The sequence below is a fragment of the Oryzias melastigma genome, linkage group LG6, assembly GCF_002922805.2.
Source record: "Oryzias melastigma strain HK-1 linkage group LG6, ASM292280v2, whole genome shotgun sequence".
Classification (NCBI taxonomy): Eukaryota; Metazoa; Chordata; class Actinopteri; order Beloniformes; family Adrianichthyidae; genus Oryzias; species Oryzias melastigma.
The window spans coordinates 31215880-31235525 of NC_050517.1; the positions used below are offsets into that span (position 1 = coordinate 31215880).

The window sequence follows — 19646 nt, forward strand, 5'->3', positions numbered from 1 at the left end:
GTGGGTTGATTTTTCTTTGTTTTTTTTTTTATCAAACTCAACGTGAAGTATGTCACTTGATTGACATACAGAAGATCCAATTGAACGTCAAACTCAATCACACAAAACACACCTTAGATCGAACAGGATAAACATTTACTAAACACTCTGAAACTACATTTTTAAAACTTTAAAGCTGTAACTTTTTAACATAATTATGAACTAGATATATGGCATTACCTGTGATGCTGGAAGCTGAATTTGGCCGGTGAAATTCATAGCTAAATATGGTGAAGCTAAGAGCTAAAAATGCTGAAGCTGATAACCAGCAAAAATATTAGCTAAATACCAAATTATATAGTTATAAACTAAAAAAAACAAAAAAAAACTGGGATAGCCAAAACAGCTAGCATGTAGCTAAAATCTTAGCTATAGTTATCACATTAATTGTTTGTGTAACTTTAAAATCTGATTTCTTATAAGAAGTCATAATTTATAACAAGTCTAGGATTAATAATCAATTTTATTGTGCAACTTTTTATGCTAAAAGAGCGATTTGGACCGGTTTCTCATTGACCAAAACCCAGCAAGAACCGGAACGTCTCATTTTACCATTTCAAATATACAAATGATGTTTCTGTGACCATTAAGTCTCTTTGTTCTACATTTTTTTTAATTCAGCTTTTAAATGTTTGAAAAAAGTTGGAATACAGCCGTGTCTCATATATATAGTATATATAAATAAAATATGTCCTTGTCAAATAAGATGCTCATGCTGCAGCTGATTTATTTGAATAAAAAAATCAAGAAAGCCAAACATTAATTTACTCTTTTTCTTTTACTATTAAATCTAAACATGATGTTGGTTTGGAATCCAGTTTTCAAAATAATACTTGGAGGTCACATGTAAGAATGAGATTAGGATTTTCTAAGAAAACAAAAACACTTTGACAGTAGAATAAACATTTACCATCAATTTACTCAGTTTTCTGACAAGTCAAAAATCTAAACTAAAAAAACAAAAAACAAAACTACTGACCCATCATTTACTCAATTTGTAGGCAATTCTCTTCAACACTTAAGAGCCACAACAGAGGGATGAATTAACATGAACTAACATGTTTCAGAATGACTTTTAGAACTATTTTTATTTTAAAGATATCGTTAGAATTTTAAGTCATTTCATTGGACCTTTTTCACCATTTATTTGACAAAAACTGCTTCTTTCCTGGGTTATTTTTAAGGTTGTGGAGTTCAACGGAAAGAGGATCTTTTCTCTTCTGTCTCATGAAGTTTTTCACTCAAAATGTGTGAAAACAGTGAGTCAGTCATAGAAAACAACATAAGAAAACACTTTAGGCTGTTAGATCCTGACAGGAGTGACATGGTGTTGGATACGTTTTTGTTTTTTAGATTTAAACCTTCGTAAAACCGTATATGTCACAAGACTATATTTAATAACTGTTTTATTTCATCATATTTATTTATCTTTAGCGTATTTTAATTCTGCTATCTGTTTTTTTGTGTGTATTTTTGCCTCTTGACCAGGACTCCCTTCAAAAAGAGATCAATGGATCTCAATGGGATTTTTTTTCCTGGTTAAATAAATAAAAAAATAAATAATGCATACATAAATAAAATAAAATCGTTCTAAAAGGAAACTCTAAAGATTGAGCCTGCATGGACAATATTTCTCTCAATAGTACTTCAATTTAGCTCCAACTGAAGTTAGTCATAATCCTTGGAGTCGACGACATTCAACAGTCGTGCAGCAGAAGCACTCTAACTTTTATCTCCACATCATTTGTCTAAGTGGGACAGTAAAATTTTATGCCACATGAATTTCTCGTAACTATGAAAAAATAAGAGTCAGGGAATATGGTCGTCATAAAGACCACCATCAATGTTTTTATTTTTAGAGTGTCAGCCACTGCAGAGCGAGTCGGAATAATGAAATCAATGAAAAATAAAAGCTCATTAATGATCCTCTTCAATATGACTCTATTTCTGTCATAAAGATTCACCATAATTAAAAAAAAAGCTCTGATCTTCCAGGATCAGACGTCTCCACACATCTACCATTATTGTGTTGTTTATTTGTTTACTCTTTATGAACAAGAAAAGAGGAACATCAAAAACCTTTTTGATTCCTGATCTCAATCATAAAATGTATTAAAATAAACACAAAAACACAAAATCCATCAACTGAAACAGTCGATTTTGACATTGTTTGGTCAGATTCAGTCATCTGAATGTCCATGCCAACAAATACATTTAAGTTGTGAAGGAAAGTAATAATTCCACATGTGAGCTGTGATTTATGTGTTAATTTGAAGCGGTTCCCGCTCCTCGCTCCTCCTCACAGTACCAGCCGCTCCACTCTGATTGCCTCCCCTTCCCTTGGTGAGATCAGATGAATGCCCACTAATAGGTTTTCAGTTTTATTCACACAGCGTCTACTGTAGAATTACAAGGGATTTTCTGGAGGTAATTAATAGAAGTGTCCTTTTAAGGCGTAAGTATCTTTTGTCTTGATTTAGTGAGTGAAGTCATTAGCTGGAACCTGAATGATGGACGAGGGAAGAGATTGAGGACTTGTGAACCACTTAAAATCATTTATGAGTTCATGGAGGAGTTTAAAAAAATGTATCGGAGGCTGGTGTCCATAATCAGTGAAAATAAGAGAAACATTGTTGAATTTAAATGGTTTAAAGTGTAACTATGATCAACTTTGGATCTATTTTCAATGCATTACTGGTGATGTTTTAATTACACTGAAAAAAGTGAAACTTTGGATTAATTAGCAAAAGTTCTGTAAGTTATTTCATTTAAAATGATTAGTTTGGTTGGTTTACTCGACTCAAAATTTTGGTTTGATAAAATATAATATTTTAAATGTAACAATTGGAGAATTGTTGTTAATTGATCCGACGTTTCACTTTTTACAGTGTCTGATTATACCGTTTTTAGCCAAAAGGAAACACAAATATAGAAAATAGTTTCCACAGGGCAGCAAATTCAGCTCTGAGTTGTTGGACGGACCGTTGGTTCAGAGTAAGCCTGCCTCCAGTTCCCATCATCCTTCTGTTTACACTCCTCCCCTCTAGCTGACAGCCCTCACACCCTGACCCTAACAACAAAAATGACGAGGGATATTGGAGGGATATTGGAGCTATCCAGCTGTACATGTTTTGAGCCAGATACCTGCTCGGACAAGGAAAACCAGGACATACCTGGATCTAGTCATACCAGCTCAGCGGCCCTGTGGTAGAGTGTCTGCCCTGGTCGTGAGTTCAAATCCAGGCTGAGTCAAACCAAAGACTTAAAAATGTGACCCAGTGTCTCCTTGCTTAACAACAAAGGGCTTAGATTGGGGGTTAAACCATCAAATGGTTCCTGAGAGCGACTGTGTCTGCAGCTCACCACTCCCCCAGGGGAGGGGTCCAATGTGCAGAGCAAACTTCACACACATAGGAGACAACTAATGGGACTTTAACTTTTAACTTTAACTTTTATTTTAGAAGTATTTCTACATCACAAATACATTTTGTTTCAAACGTCATAATTTTCAATCTGTTCCTGAGTGGATTTGAATAAAGAAAAACTCTGAAATCCAATTTTACGTTTAATTTTCTAAATATACGTCCTCTATCACAGGGATCTCAAACTGGAGGTCAATAATTTACGACCCTCGTCTTAATATGACAGTTCAATGTCTACTGAGCACTATCTTCTGCATGTCCACACTTCTGTGAGGATAGCTTTGTGTTTGTATTGTGATGTTTCAGCTCTCTGCTTAAAACTTTGCATTTGGTATCGTCAGAAAAGTCCTTAGCAACAGTTGCTAGCGTTGTTAGCTCCTGTCGTTTCACAGAAGACATTGCTTAGCAGAGCATAGACATGGACAAATGTTCAATAGACTTCTTCTCATAGACAATGGATGCGAAGACATACTTTTGGCCCAAATGGAACCCCATACGGCGTGTGCCAGACTCCGCCTTCAGTGGCCTAAGGTAAATTGAGTTTGTGAACCCTGATCTATCATGAGAAAAATGTCCCAAGAACTTCATAAAAACACCTGAAACACAATTTCCATTGGAGAAGGTCTTTAATACACTTCTGTTGCCAGATTTTCATTTCCAGCGTGTTCACTGTCACTGAATGCAGATACATGTTTGAAAACCTTAATACTGATGCGTTTTTGTGGAGATGACAGCTTTTGGTTGGTTACTTTTCATGCACATATTAAGTCAAAGTGCACACGCCTGTAAGACGTACTATAACACTTGTGTTAAAACCATATTTAGTCAGTGATAAAAGTGTCTGATAGGACTTTAGCGTTGACGTTTATAATCTTTAATAAATAGAGGGAGCGCGGATGAACAGCTTGAAAATGTTTATTAGAGCTGCAGCTGATGGTTGATTCCATCACTTCTCACTGTAATTCCTAAAGTGTCTTTATAATGAAGTGTTTCGCTTGCTTCTGTCTCAGTGAGGGCTTTTATTTGTTTCTTTGAATTTGAGTGATGACTCACTTTTACAGCTTCAGTCAAACTTGCAACTGTGTTAATTTCCAGTTTTCCAAGACTCATCAATCAAAAAGTGCAGACTTTTTTTCCATGGTTTTATAATCTGGAAAACAAAGGAGAGTAGAGGAAATGGATGTCATCATTAAACGACACATTGCTGCTGTTCAACCCCCCCAACCAGCTCGGCCCTGCCCCAGTCTGGGATCTTGAGGGTCTGCCACAGATGGACTTCATCCTCATTTTTTCACTTTTCTTCTGTTTGTTTCTCTATTTGTTGCTTTGTCTGGTTTAGAAGTATCTTTATCCATCATAACTGGTGTCCACAGATGCTCCAACTCACCATTCCAGTCACCTGTCCTTCCTATTGACAGTGCATGAGAACCGGACTGAATAACCCCTCCCCTTTTGTGTTTAACCAGGAAGTGGATCCAAGAAGCCAAAATCCCATAGACTTTTATAGAGAAATACACACTGTTACTCAGTCATTCTATTGGTCAGAAGAAACATTATTGATCTTTTTTTTCCTTTAGTGGATGTTAGTTCTTAGTCGGCCAATTAGATGCCTCAATAAAAGTTATGACCTCGTGCTGAACATGCTAAACGTTTGACAGATTTGATGTAGCCCGCTCACAAGTGGTAGAGGTGTCGACTCTCAACAAACTCAGTCCTGATTGGTGAGAGTGGTTGCCATAGAAACTCAATCACTGCTTTCTGATGGCATCTGGCTCCACATCAGATCCAACTCAAATACAGCCGGTGGTTCTTACCATGCGACCTGCACTTACCCCATGATTTTATGTACAGGATTGTCTAATGGAGTCTGCTCGTGTTTGGAATCCTGCTGCAGCGTTTCTTTTCATGGTTTCCTGTGGAGCCACCATCAAAACCTCGGGCTCTCTTTCTCCCCAGCCTCTGCTGGGATTTGGAGATATCAGCTCCTCCTTGTAATTGCTAGTGGTAGAAACCATGGAGGAGTTGGTCTTCCCTGGACAATTTCTTCTGTCTCTCCTCTGGATTATGCTGTCAAAGGTCTCCCTCCCTCCAGCTTTTGTCCCGACCCACTGATGTGTCTGTTGTTCCAGCCTTAATGGCGACTCTGACCCTTATTAGTCCTCGGTCAGCTTTATTTCACTTAGTGTACGGCCTCGGGGTATTGGAATTGGTTGTTGGATAGTTTTGGGGTTAAAGCTGACTTCAGTCCAGGAGAATGGGGTTCTATTTCCTGTGATAAGTGGAAACAACAGGATGCCATAGAAATGAGAGAACAGTTGTTGCTGCTACAAAGGCTCAGTTACACAAAAGTCCAACTTTTTTAACTGGATGGGTTCTGATTGATTCTTTTTCTCAATTATTTTTCATTGTGAATTCACATCACCAACATAATTTAGCTGATCTTTTTTAGAAATTAGTTTGATAATTAGCCAAAAAAAAGGATTTCAGAAAGAAAAAGAAAACAAACAGGAAATTATTTTTAATTTAGGAAAAACGTTCTCATCATTTTTAAGTCTTGAATTGTTTCACTGCTCTTTTAAATAGTTGGTTTTGTGTGTTTGGGAGTTGTTTTTATTTTTTGTTTTGCAATCTAAATGATAAACATGGATCTATTAGTCAATTTACACCTTAACTTTACCTGGTTATTATAAGACAAGTGTTCAATATAATGTGTAAGTATGTAAGAAGGCATCCATCCATCCGTCCATTCATCCATACAAACATCCATCCATCCATCCATCCATCCATCCATTCATCCATACAAACATCCATCCATCATCCATCCATCCATGTAAGGATCCATCCATCCATCCGTCCTTGTAAGTATCCATCCATCCATTCATGACAGCATCCATCTATCCATCCATTCATCCATCCATGTAAGGATCCATCCATCATCCATCCATCCATTCATGACAGCATCCATCATCCATCCACCCATCCATCCACCCATCCATCCATCCATTCATCCATCCATCCATCCATCCATCATCCATCCATCCATCCATCCATCCATCCATCCATCCATTTCCCAAACGGGGGTCACAGGGTTGCTGGAGCCAATCCCAGCTCCTAGAGCTCAGACGGCGGTTTACACGCCAGTCTGTCGCATGTCCACACAAACACACACAGATTCACATTCCCTTCATCTGCATCCAAGATACATTTATTTGACAAGTTTATTAATATAATCATTTTTTTGCTGGAGTTTTAGCGTCTCGGTTTCCTTATTTGTTTTATTTCCTTGAGCAGTTTCCTTCAAAATGATGATTATCAAGGTGAACTTGGACTGACATCTTCTGCTGGGAATGCTGAAAGGTTTCCACTTGAGAATAATTTGTCTCTTAGTATCTCCTGAGAGATTTTTGTCATTATCTCTTTCAAAATCTTGTTATTAAAGTCCCAGACTGTAACTGTTTCCTCCAGCTGGAATGTCATTGACGCATTTCCTTCTTGGCATTTTGTTAACAGAAACCCAAATTTTCCAGCTCAGCAAGCCACTAAAACCTTTGGTCTCACATGATGATCATTAATTAACAAAGTGCATCTGATTTCTTGCAAGTTCACATCCTTAACTTTCCATGGGAGCAGAGTAATATACTGAGATTTCCACAGTACATGCTCTCTTTAGCTTTGTATTCGTATTAATAGAAGGTATTCTATAAAAACCTAATTGTCAAGTGTTGTTTTTTTCTATTTTACAAGTTTCCTTATAGTTTAGTTTTAATCTTAAATTTCAAAGATCTAATTTTGTATTTTTATTTATTTTGACTCTTTGGGGTCAAAATCACAAGTCTCTACTTGGATTTCAGAAATGACACCACTAGAAGAAAACTACTGTTGTTTCTTTATTTAAGTTAATATTATTTTAAAATTAAAGTAATTCTCCATTTAACACAGTTTCTGGTTTAGAGGCTCTTACTGATCACAAGATGTCCTCACAATGGTCAATATTGATTTTATAATATTATTTTAAAATATTGTGAGAGAAAAAAAAACCCTTGAGGATATAAACTGAGATCTATGGAAGCCATAGTGTATTTTTTACCCATATGAGTTGTATGCTAGTGTACTTTGCTTTTTTGACCTTTGTACTTTGCTTTTAGTTTATAGTTACAGTACTTTTCAAAATGATGATTTATTTTTAACCAAGGACCCACACTGGAGCCGTACAAGAGCCACATGAGGCTCCGGGGCCTCAGGTTGCAGACGCCTGACTTACACCAACGAGGACCAATCACTGCTCACTGAAGACACTTCATTCTGTTGGAGCTGGAAGTAACTAGATGACATCACACTCACTCAGTCCAGTTCTCATATACAGTCAGTGGCCTGAGCCAAAAAGGCAAACGTCTGATCTTTACTAGTTGATCAGCTCATCAAGAGTGAACTGTTCTTGCAGCAGGTTTCTCCACTAATGCAGACATAAACGATGAACAAACTAGATCTAGAAATGACACGAGACCGCATGCTCTGAACTCTGAGGTGTGTTTTGTTTTACAACAACTGGGAATAGCGTAAAAAAGCTGCTCTTTATTATAAAAACACTACAGCCACAAAGATCATCTATGGTGACAGGCATCACACTCTAATATCACTGACTCAGAAATAGAAAATGATCTCGTTAGGAACAACTTGGGAAGAAAATCTCCAATGAAAAATATGTTTTTTCTATGTTTGACTCCATAATCTTTAGAAAATAAGTGTAGTAGTAAGTGCAGAGTGATCTGCGTATGACTTTAAGATGTACTATGACATCATGCATTATAATTATAGAATTAGTTTTCTAGACAAAGGAACGGCTGTTCCTGTCCTCCGTAGAGATCTATGGAAATCTTTATTTAGCCTTTTTGGGATCCAGGTTTGGAGGTCAAACATCAATGTGATGTCATCACATTAATGTTCATGGAGAGTGACTCTTTGGAGTAAACTTTTTCTTACTAGCAAAAGACTTCTCTATTTTTATCTGTAAAATGTGTTTCAAATCAAAAAATCCTTCACTTAAGAATGTAAAGATGATATATGGAAATCTTAAACCAGGATGGCAGATTTCCTCCAAGCCACTCAATCTGTTTTTCAACAAGAGGGAAGCAGATCTGAAGATGCTATGGCAATTTAAAACCCCTTTTTACATCTCCTCTTAAATCTCTGTGAAAAATACGAACATGTAAAATCTGTAGGCGACTGGATGTTGAAACCAGAAGCTTTGTGTTCCTCTATGTGGTGATGACAAACCGTGTTGGAGAGGCGGGAAAATGCTGTAGAGAGAACAGAAGAGGCCGAGAGCGCTGACTGGGAAACAATTCAGAACCATTAGCGATCAGCTCCGATAATAAAGCTCCTCGTTTTGACTTCTCCTGTACTCAGAAGAAGCAGGATCCATTAAAAAGAGCACTTCACAGCATCAACTGTTTCCGATGCTTCATCCGTTCTGTCCATTATCTAATCAACCAGTTCTCTGCTTGGAGAATTACCTAAATAGCATAACTTTCCGTAACCAGATTCCCGTTTTTCCGGCTTGTTTCCCCCCGGTTACAGTCTCATCTGGTTTCATTTGGTAATTAGTCACAGCTGTCTTCGTTGAAGTTAATTACCCTCTGTGTGTTTAAATGTCTGGCTTTCAGGTCATCTCTTTGCCACCATTTTGTTTGACCTTTGCCTCACTGTTAATCCGTGTTTAAGGCGTTGTCACCAAACCTAATCTCCTGTGTTTTAGGTCTAATGTTCATCAGTTCCTGACTCTATGCTGTTAAATAGAAGGAAATAAGGGGCCGTGAAAGAGAAGAACCTGTAGAAAGACTGTAAACGTCAAACGTTTACCCATCGAGTGTTTATGATATTGAGCCCGACTGCTTTCACTCTGGTGTCTTGTTTTTTTTTAATTCCAACACTTGATTCCTTTTCTTCAACTTAAGATGTTTTCATTACCGCAGTTTGAAGGTTGTTGGAGTCGTTGTTTGTCAAGTCTCTGTTGATTAGTTTGCAGCTATTTAGTGTCTCTTCAATAGTCGGAGTTCAAATCTGAAAACCTGCAGTTTTGATGAGGAATGAGCAGAAAAGATGAGTCAACTGCTGTGTTAAAAGTACATCAGATATTAATTTCTGTTATTGATTTAAACCTGTTACCTTTAGGTTCCCTTAATGCTGGAAAAAATAACTTTTAAGACTAATAAATGTGTCAAAAATACCTTTTCAGAGTAAAATATTTTTGTTTTGGAAATGTCTTCTCAGCTATTTTAAAGTTTAGCTATTTTTACGCTCTATAGCTGTTTTGGGTAACGTAAGTTTTTTTTTTTTTAAATTTGGCATTTGACCAATATTTTAGCTGTCTATCAGCTTCAGTGTTTTTAGCTATCAGTTTCAGCATCTTCAGCAGCCAAATTCAGCTTCCAGCATTCACACTAGCATTATCACAGGTAATGCTATATATCTAGTTTGTAATTTTGTTAAAAAGTTATGTTTTAAAGTTTTTAAAATGTAGTTTTAGAGTGTTCAATAAATGTTTGTCCTGTTTGGCTTAAGGTGTGTTTTCCCTTTCCCTTGTATGATTGACTTTGACACTCCTAATTAATAATAATAATACATTTTATTTATATAGCACCTTTCGAGATAAAAACCACAAAGTGCTTTACAGTAAAACACAGAATAAAACACAAAGTAAAACCAAACATAAAAACAGGACATAAACAGAGTTAAGAAAAAGCAATTTTAAAAAGATGTGTTTTTAGCTGCTTTTTAAAAGAAAACACTGAGTCAACAGATCTGAGGCTGAGAGGTAGGGAGTTCCAGAGGGATGGAGCTACTGCTGCAAAGGCTCTGTCACCCTTAGTTTTCAACCGTGTTCTTTTGGCAACCAGCAGGCCCTGGTCACATGATATGAGTGACCTGCTGGGAGTGTACGGCTGCACAAGGTCCTTTATGTAGACCGGTGCTTGGTCATTTACAGCTCTGTAAGTTAAAACCAGGACTTTGAACTGCACTCTGTAGCAGACAGGGAGCCAGTGCAGCTGGATCAGCAGTGGGGTGACGTGTGAGTACTTAGAAGTTTTGGTTAAAAGCCTTGCAGCAGCATTCTTAGATAGTTAGAACCATTGACTGTATGTGAGAACTGGACTGAGTGTGACGTCACCCTTTGAAAAGCTTCAATGAAGTTAAGTCAATGTAGTCACCATAATTTGCAGTATGGTCGCCGCCATGTTTGGAGTCAGCCGTTGTTAGTAAGCAGTGATTGTCTCAGTCCCACTGTAGTGTCTAATTATAGCTTAAATAACTTGAACTGAAGAAAAAAAATGAAGTTTATCAAGGACATGTTTAAGATAAAGGTATCAGAGCAAAACTGGTTACTCTGACCAATAGAATGACAGATGTTTATTTCTCTGTAAACATCTGCTGGATTTTGGCTTCTTGGAGCCACTTCCTGTTTGGAACGGCAGTTTTTGAATAAAGTCAATAATTATAATAACCCCAAATGCTGCCTCAGAATAGTCTGCAGCTTCTTGGTTTAGACATTTTTTAGCGTCTCTTTTTGACTCAAAGTGCTGGAGGACCACAATGTGCCACCCGCCTGACCCGTGTGACTTCAGTGTTCAATGTGCTCCTTTGCTGCCGTGTGGAGCCAAAGCAAATGTTAGATTGTGCATAGTAAAAAAAAAAGTCAGCCACTGAAAAAGACTGTTGAACGAGCGCTCTCCGTAAAGTGATGTGATTAAAAGAAAATCTGATATTTGCTATTATCTTTTTGAAAAGGACAGGTTTAACAAAAGACTCCGAGGCGAGGAGACAAGCCGGCATCTTCACATCGAAGAGCATTGTGGCGGGGACAATAGCCAGGCAAACTGAAGGCAGCTGGAGAACTTTTCAGACAAATGGCTCTGCTGTCGGCGGCTGCAGAGACATACTGGCAGGGATTGACTGGATACTTAATGGACATAACTGCAGCCGAGTAGGAGACGATTCCAATGCAGAAAGGAGGCGTTTTACCTGTATAAGTCAGAAATAGTCGTACAAACAAACGATAATAACAAGATTGGAGTACATGCTGTTTCTTTGAGGCGAACAACAGTTGTTTCATTAACAGCGGCTTTTGTTGACAAAGCAGACAGACTCTTTTTAATGCTTTTTTCTGCCGTTTAATATAAATCTCAAACCTGTTGTGCTGACACTTTTCACCTGAAAAAGTAATAAACGAGCCTAACGACAGGTGATTTCTGTAAATAAGCTGCCATGGGGTTCTGGAATTGAAGGTCCGCCATTGATTACTCTGAAGAATAAATAGATAAAAAGGTTTTAAATCATCTTTTTTAAAGAAAGAAAGTTGTGCTGAAATACTTTTCCTCTTTCAGTCTTTTTTTCTTAGTTTCTTAGCTGCGTTTCTGCTCCCGTGGATGTTTCATCCTGAATTATCTCTGCTACCACCTCTTCACTGCATTCTGCCTTTGAATATGCTTACAATTCATCATAGCACGGTATTGGTTTTGGAGAAGATGATTCATCTTTGAACTTCCTTTGATCTCTTTCACACCTTGGAATAGCGTTGCTTAGCCCTTGGTCTTTTTCACTCCCTTTTATTCCAATTACTATAAATCCAATTCCTGCTTTAAGAATCTCCATAATTGAAAATGAAATTCCTGTCGCTGGCATTCATCCCGATACAGTCCACAGTGGAGACAATGGTGCACATGCACAGTGCACAATGGATCCGAAGACACCCTGGCATCACATGTACCCATTCACCCCCCACACCTCTTGTTGTCTTGCTTCATCTTTGCTTTTCACACTGTCGGTTCCCCGGTGGCGCCCACAGATCTGCAGGCCCCCACTGATTTCCCCTGGTGCTGTGGAGGGAGTAAGCTGTAGGCAACGGCGCCGCGTCCCCGCCGCCTGCGTGATGAAATCAATCCACAGCACGTGCATCAGCGCCTGCTTTCCTTTTCCGTGTCATTTGCTGCGTCTCACGTGTCGGTTGGTGACCCTCACAGGTCCTGCTGGTTTCCTCCCGTTTCAGCCGAGCATCTCCACACCAACCGGCTCTCGCTGTATTATATTTCCCTTTCCTGCGTCCAGACTGTGCCGTGTCACGCCGCCTCGCTGCAGACGGGTCAGAGCGACGGCGAGATAATGGCACGTTCGCTTCCATCCAATGCAGTTAAGATTGATTCGGCCTCGGCTCCTTTGGAGGATGGAGCTGATAAGAAGAGGGCAATGAGTCTGTGCCACAAGCTATCGCCACGATCACAAGAGACGTCATTGTTAGTGTTGGTGCCGGGACTGCTGTCTTCTTATGGAACCCTAGATGCTTATCGACCGTTGATTAATGCGGACGGTTTGGTTGGATCCTGGCTGGACAGATGTATGTGTTCTGGATGTCTCCTGTGTGAACAGAATTATGGCGTCTGATAAGGAGAAGCATCAAGACCGAGCCGGCCTCTGATATATGGAGCTACATCGGGGCCGAGATTATTGGAAATGCAAAAAGAAAAAGATTTGAAAAAAATATTGGTGTTTGGCCAAAAAGATGGGTTTTTTTTGTAATTCTAAAAGAAACTTAATTATTTTCAGCTTCAAATCTTCTGTTTTTAAAACTCAAAATTTCAATTTCAAAACTTTTTTTTCACTTTCAACTATTTTTGTTTTTTGTTTTTGAATCTGAAAATGTAAGTTTCAAAACTTTTGGCCCCGTTGTGGCGCGTTGGGGCGGGGCTAACACAAAGGACCAATCAAAATCGAAGAGGGTGGTAACTTCAGCACTGATTATTATACCTGTGGCAATTACGGTCAGAAAATGGTTGTTTAGTCTCTACTATAGGTTGAAGTTGTCCCAAAATGCATCAGTGGGATTCGCACCTGGGTTAGTACAAGGATTTGATTCCTGTGCTTTACCGCTGTGGGGGGCTCTATGTAAATGTTGTTCTGTGGGGTTCATAACGGCGACCCACCACACGGTGCAGGAACAAAAGATCCGTTCATCCATAGATTTCTCACATTTTTAAGCGGGAATCAAGTGTTTCACTGTGACAGCTTGTGCAAGTGCATTAGCCATTAGGAAACAACAGGGCTTAGTTAAGAGTTTTAGCCATTTTATCCAAGCATGAGGATGTTTCCTATGTCTGTATTTAACACAATAAGATGGCGCTTTGAACGGGCTAGAGCGGCGTTTTGGACGCGCGGTTTGTACGTGATAAAACTGCTTTTTACACTTGTCTCGTGACAACTTCAGACTCTGAGAGTCCAGACTAAACAGACATTTTATAATCATAATTATCACAGTTCTCGGAGTCAGTGAACGCACCAGGACTAAAGTTACCGCCCTCGTCCATTTTGATTAGTCGTTGTGTTAGCCCCGCCCTAACGCGCCACAATGGGACCAAAAGTTTAGAAATTGAAATGAAAATGAAATAAAAAAGTTTTCAAATGGACATTTTGAGTTTTGAAACCATTTGAAGCTGAAAATAATAAAGTTTATTTTGAAAAAGAAAAAAGTTTTGGACATTTGACATTTTTTTGGCCAAGCACCAATATATATATTTTTTATTTGGGTTTTAAATGATATTGGCCCCGGTTTAACTCCATATACTGATGTCGTGAAAAGCAGGCATGTGAGATTGCGTTTGGGAGGAATTCATACGATCTGTTCAAGATAACCAGTTTAGTCATCGCTTTTAGCTGTAATTTGACGGCGCTGGTGTGCAGACTGGCGACGGCGAGCGGGTGTGTGCGAGCTCGCTTTTAACAGTGTTGCTTTTAAGGTGTGAAGTGGAACAGAGTATAGGTAATGAAGGAGATAGGACTGTGTAATTACTCTGTAGGGGAAAGATTACCAGTTTGCTTAACCATTAATGCTTCACCTTGAAGTGTAAATGCCAAGGGGACGACGCTCGCACCTCTCTGCCCCTCATTACCTCCAGTTAGACAAAAGACACTCGCTAATACCTCGCCATTTTTCAATGTATCCTTTGCATACTGTCCATTAGCCCTTATGTATCTAGAATGAGCAGTTTGTCTAATGCACTGTAGCAAAGGACCGTCAGACATTAAGGGATGAAAAAGGATGTTTATGAGCCGTGCTCCTCTGCTGCGGACGCTAAAGGAAATGTTGTCACAACGGTTTCAAAGGGGAAGAAAACACAAAACCAGATGAGTTCAAATATGTTAAAAACTGCTTTGGATTTGAAAATATGAACAAGATTTACATCCCAAACCTAAAGCCCATAGTGTTTCATCATTCATGAAGACAAACTGATTAAAGTTTCATTTAAAAAACAAACTGATTTTACATGAGCGGCTCTGCACTGATCTGAATGCAGCCGTACGTCATGTTCAGACCACAAAAGGAGAGGAAGATCCGTCAGACACTCGTGACCACACACAGAAACACAACATGAGTTTACTGTTGTGACGAGGCGAACACACAACACACGTGGATGTTCTCCTGTGACTACAGGTGTCTGTAATGAGAGCGTCTCATCATGGAGAAGATGCAGAAGGTAAAGCTTAAGAGCCAGTCAGGGATCACTTTGTCTGCCAGCTCAAAGGGGCGGAGGAGTTTTTTTCTGCTTCTTTTATTTTTTATTTTTTAAGGCAAACACTGTTGTCTAGTAAAAATGATTTCAAATGTTGTATTAAGTATTATAGGGTTTTAAAAATGCAGTCCTATCATCTTTTCAGCTGTTTAAGAGTGTTCCCAGTGGTGTTTTATTTATGGTTGTCCAGTTTTTAGCCCAAATCAGAACATTTTAATCATGTCTAGGACATAAGTTCTGCAGAGCGGCAGGTGTTCATCACCTCTGAGTTGTGGGCGGGACTCTTGACAGTTCAGATCAGGAAGCTTTTGCCCCCCAGCATATTTTCTACACTTTTTGTCAAACTGTACTTTTCATGTGCTTCTTATTCACAACTATTTTGATTAAAAAATATTCAAAAATGCAAAAATATTTTTCTGCCATAATTGTTAAAACACAAAAACAATTTCTGTTAGTGAAAATCCTGTTTTTGGTGTTACTAACATGTTCTTGTAACATTTTTCTCATGAGAGAAGACATTAAAAAAGGATTAAAACGGCGTTTCTGAGTATATCTTGATTCATTTTGTAACTAACTAACTTGATTTTGTGAGTTTTGTGGCACAAAGATTTTAAGCTAAATGACTGCTAAACTCACAATCTTGAAAAAAAAATGGATGTATTTATATAGTCCGTCTGCTGCCACTGATTTAACCGAGTGATGGGAAGGTTCGCATGTCTGTCATGCCGAAGTACAGTAGACAGTGCAGGACAAGAATTCCACCATTTGGTGTTTCTGCTCATTGTTCTTCTTTTTTCTCTCGATTTTGTTTTACAAAAAGCTTTAGCTGAACTTGCCACGCCTTCCCTGTCTCTACAAAAACCCAGAAGGGCCACACAACTCCCAGAATAAAAGAACCAGGAAGTTAGGTTCAGTATCGGCAGAAGCAGACAAAAATCTGCAGTTTAAAAAGCTCAGATGCAGTATGTGACACATCCAGTCTCCCAGCTCCACTGAAATTCTAAATCCTCCACTTACAGACAGATACATCCATTAACGTCTTCATTGTTCTCGTCTGAGTTGGAATCTGGATCAAACCTGGACAGATGTGTTGCTCCGATGTTGCTTTTATTTTGCAACGTTTTTTAGCTTGTGGTTGTGAGGAGCTATAAGCTAACGGTAGAGAATGTAAAGAAAGGCATGCTGGGATATCAATGTAGGGGTTACTACTAATGACACAAACTTTTAGATTTTTGGCCAAAACTGAATAATAATAAAAAACACTGCATATGATCATAGAACAGATACAAATACAGTAAAATGTGGGAATGTTGGAAGCAATCCCCAAATTAAAACCACCACTTTATGTTTTAATGCTTGTTTGATAAGCCATCTGTCCCACTAAACTAGTGTTACAAATCCGTTTCTTTCTCCAGGAACCACCGTCATGACGATGACGGCGTTCGATGCAGACGACCCAGGAACGGACAACGCGGCGCTGCGGTACCGGATCATCCGACAGTCGCCCAACAAACCCTTCCCAAACATGTTCCACATCGACGCCGAGAGGGGCGACATCGTCACTGTGATCTCGCCGGCGCTGCTGGACAGAGAGGTGGGTTGGCGTTCCCCGTCACATCAGCCAGTCAGGAGGGAAATGGAGGCGCGGCGCAAAGGCCAGATGAGCGTCTCTAACCCGAGCGAGACAACTGGATGATTGCTTTTCCAGCGGCGTGACGAATGCCAGAACATCGATTGGGTTCACTGCTGGAAGAGGAATATTAGCTGTTGTCAGGCACTTAGTGAATAGTCTAATTGAGGTGATACACACTCATCCGTCGGCTCTGGTGTTGTCCAACAAGCCTGCTTGAAAACCTGCCATCCGGAACTGCTGGAACGGCGGCGGGCGGCTAAGTGCCCTGATGAGCCAATCTGGGTGCTACAGTAACCTCTTTAATAGAGGTGTAATTGATTAAAAGTACAATGAAATGAGATGCAATCGATGCAGCGAGCTCCGAAAGCTGCTTTTGTGTTGGCCGTGAGAGAGCACTTTATTCAGGAAATATATGACGCTCTTTTGGTTTCTCCTCTGCGCTGGAAGGGTAAATGCGAGACTTTGAAGGTAAATACAATCTGAGAGATTTATTGCAGTTGTTTGAACATGCGAGTCGATGCCTTTGAAGAAGGCGCCGAGCCAAAATGCCAACCTGGTTTTGCCCTTAATAAATCTCGTTAGGTGCTAGCGACACTGACTTAGTCTGGATTCATTATTATCACTTTGAGTTCTTTAACATTTGGAGGAGTCTGAGCAGAGCCGACCAGCCGTTCTGTCAGCTTTCCTATTTGTTTTCACTAAAACAGAAGCAGTTTCTTTGTAATTAATCTGTTTTAATGATTTAAGCTTTGTTTCAGTCGGTAAAGGTTAAATATTCTTAAGCTTTGCTTACAGAAAAAGTTCTTTAATTTAAGTTTTTGCTGCAAAGCCGGTGACTCTGCAGACAGTTGGGCTGGCCAATACGCAGCATTCATTCATTAAATCCAATTTACTGTCTAAAAGGATTTTTTTGGTTTTGGTAAAATCAGATTTTTTTTTTCCCAGCATCCTTCTGTCTTGGCTGATTGCAGACGTTAAAATGGCGACTAGCAAAAGGAACTTGTTCCTAAACCAAAACAGAGGAGTTGCTTCAATATGGAACCGGTTTGGATTTTAACTTGAGACTTGGAGCAACAAACCAAATGATGTTTGAGCCAAAAATAGGAAAACAACAAATTTGCTTCATCGTGTAACAGAGAGAAAGAACGGCTGCTCTCTATCAGATGTTCAAGCTCACAAACAGCTGAATTATTTTACAAGCATTTTTACAGTTTATATTTAGCATTTCATGAATTCAGGTCAAAGGAGATGTTAAAAATAGAGTTTTGTTGAATAAATGCTTTCATTTGTAATTATTGTGTCAGTACAATGGAGTATTAAGGACAATTTACAAAATATTTACGTTTTTTTTAATTATGATTTTAAATCTCATAAATCAACAAGAAAAAAACAAAATGATCTGTTTATCAGAGCCGTGCTCAAAGATGAAAGACCTGTTGCATCTTCTGAAGCTTTATTACCAGGTCAGTGTGAAAAACATCAACATTCTGATCCTTCTAGCGACTCAAAATCAGATTATTTTCAGCGACTCTCTGTGTCGGTAATTCAGAGTTTCATATGTAAAATAAAGAGCTCAGAGTGACGCGTGCGTTCAAAGGATCGACACTTTTAATTCACATACCCAGAAGCCCTTTCACCACCTTACGTCATGTTTGTCATGCGCAGAAACAGCAAAGGAGAATGTAAACAGTGTTACAAACGCCTCCTTATGAAACAGAACACAAAACAACAAGGAGGGATGAAATAGTAGAACAGTGAAAATGCTGAAAACTTCAGATGGAAGCATCACTCAGATTTGGAGATTTTGTATTTCAGAGGAAGAAATGGCTGGAAGTGGACAGAGATGATGATGAAAACTTTAATGAAGTGTCAATCAAACAAAGAAGTTTCAGAACATTTGTCACGTTTTAAACATTCACTGAAATCCAAGACGCTTTTCACAGTTCAGTCGGTCTGCTGTTGCACACGGCGTTTGCTCGCTGGACTGTAGGCTCACTTCTACTTAAACTTGTACATTTAAAGTTGTAAATTAATGTTACGAGAAAAAAAGTCATATTACTTTTTAAAAATGTTTTTATTGGCGGCCATAATACTGTGTTGTATGTAAGAAGGTAAAGAAAGGAAGAAAAAAATCAGTTGAAAATTGGAAATTAAATTTGGTTTGAAGCAAACTAAGATTTATATTCAGGCCATATTTCCTCGCTCTTGTAGACGGAAAAAGAGGATTTCTAATGGTAAACGGTGTGTAATTGTAGCTCTTTACCTTATTAAAAGACCCACAGTGCTTCACAGTCACAGGCCGGTTCATTCACACACTGATGACGGCTCTGCTGCTGAACACAGAAGCTCTAACCACCAGGATCAACGTGGAGTTCAGAGCTCAGCCCAGAGGTCTGAGACTTTTAGCACTAAAAGAGACATTTTCTACTGTCCAAAACCCAGGCAGAGCCACAAAGTCCAACTTCTGTTTGGAAAAAAGTTATTTGACTATTGAGATGTTCATTTACAAAAATGTAGCTTTCAAATACTTACACTAATTGAATTATAACAGTATTAAATATTTCTTTGTCATTTTTATATATTTTTTACTTTTGAGAGCAGCACACGCAGGTTCCTTTCAAAGTAAAATACACCCTGCTACAGCAGGTTTACTTAAATCAAAAAAGTAAAACAAAAACATTAAACAAACTGTTGTTATCACCATGACTGCTGTGCGCCTTCATCCCTTTTTGCATCATAAAAATAAACATGACCGTGTTGGTGTAGAAACTAACTTTTCTTTTAAAAATCAAAACTTGTAAATGCAATTACTTTAGGAACGATAAACAGCCACTCTGTGCTGCAGGGGAAAACTTAACACAATAAAACAAATTAACTGGAACTACAAAAATATGATTTTATTTAAATTATTGACATTTTTCTGCAAACTCAAAGAGCCCCAATGGAGAGAGGAAAGAGCCCGCGTGGCTCTGGAGCCTCAGGTTGTAGACCTCT

At 38.8% G+C, this 19646-nt stretch overlaps 1 protein-coding gene across 1 annotated transcript in view; it reads left to right on the top strand.

Moving 5' to 3' along the window:
• The window catches only part of cdh13 (cadherin 13, H-cadherin (heart)), a 431031-nt gene that overhangs the window by 240818 nt on the left and 170567 nt on the right, over window positions 1–19646 (top strand). The window contains exon 8 of the mRNA XM_024281692.2: window positions 16435–16613. Within this exon, the coding sequence (XP_024137460.1) occupies window positions 16435–16613 (179 nt within the window). The remainder of the gene's footprint in view (window positions 1–16434; window positions 16614–19646) is intronic.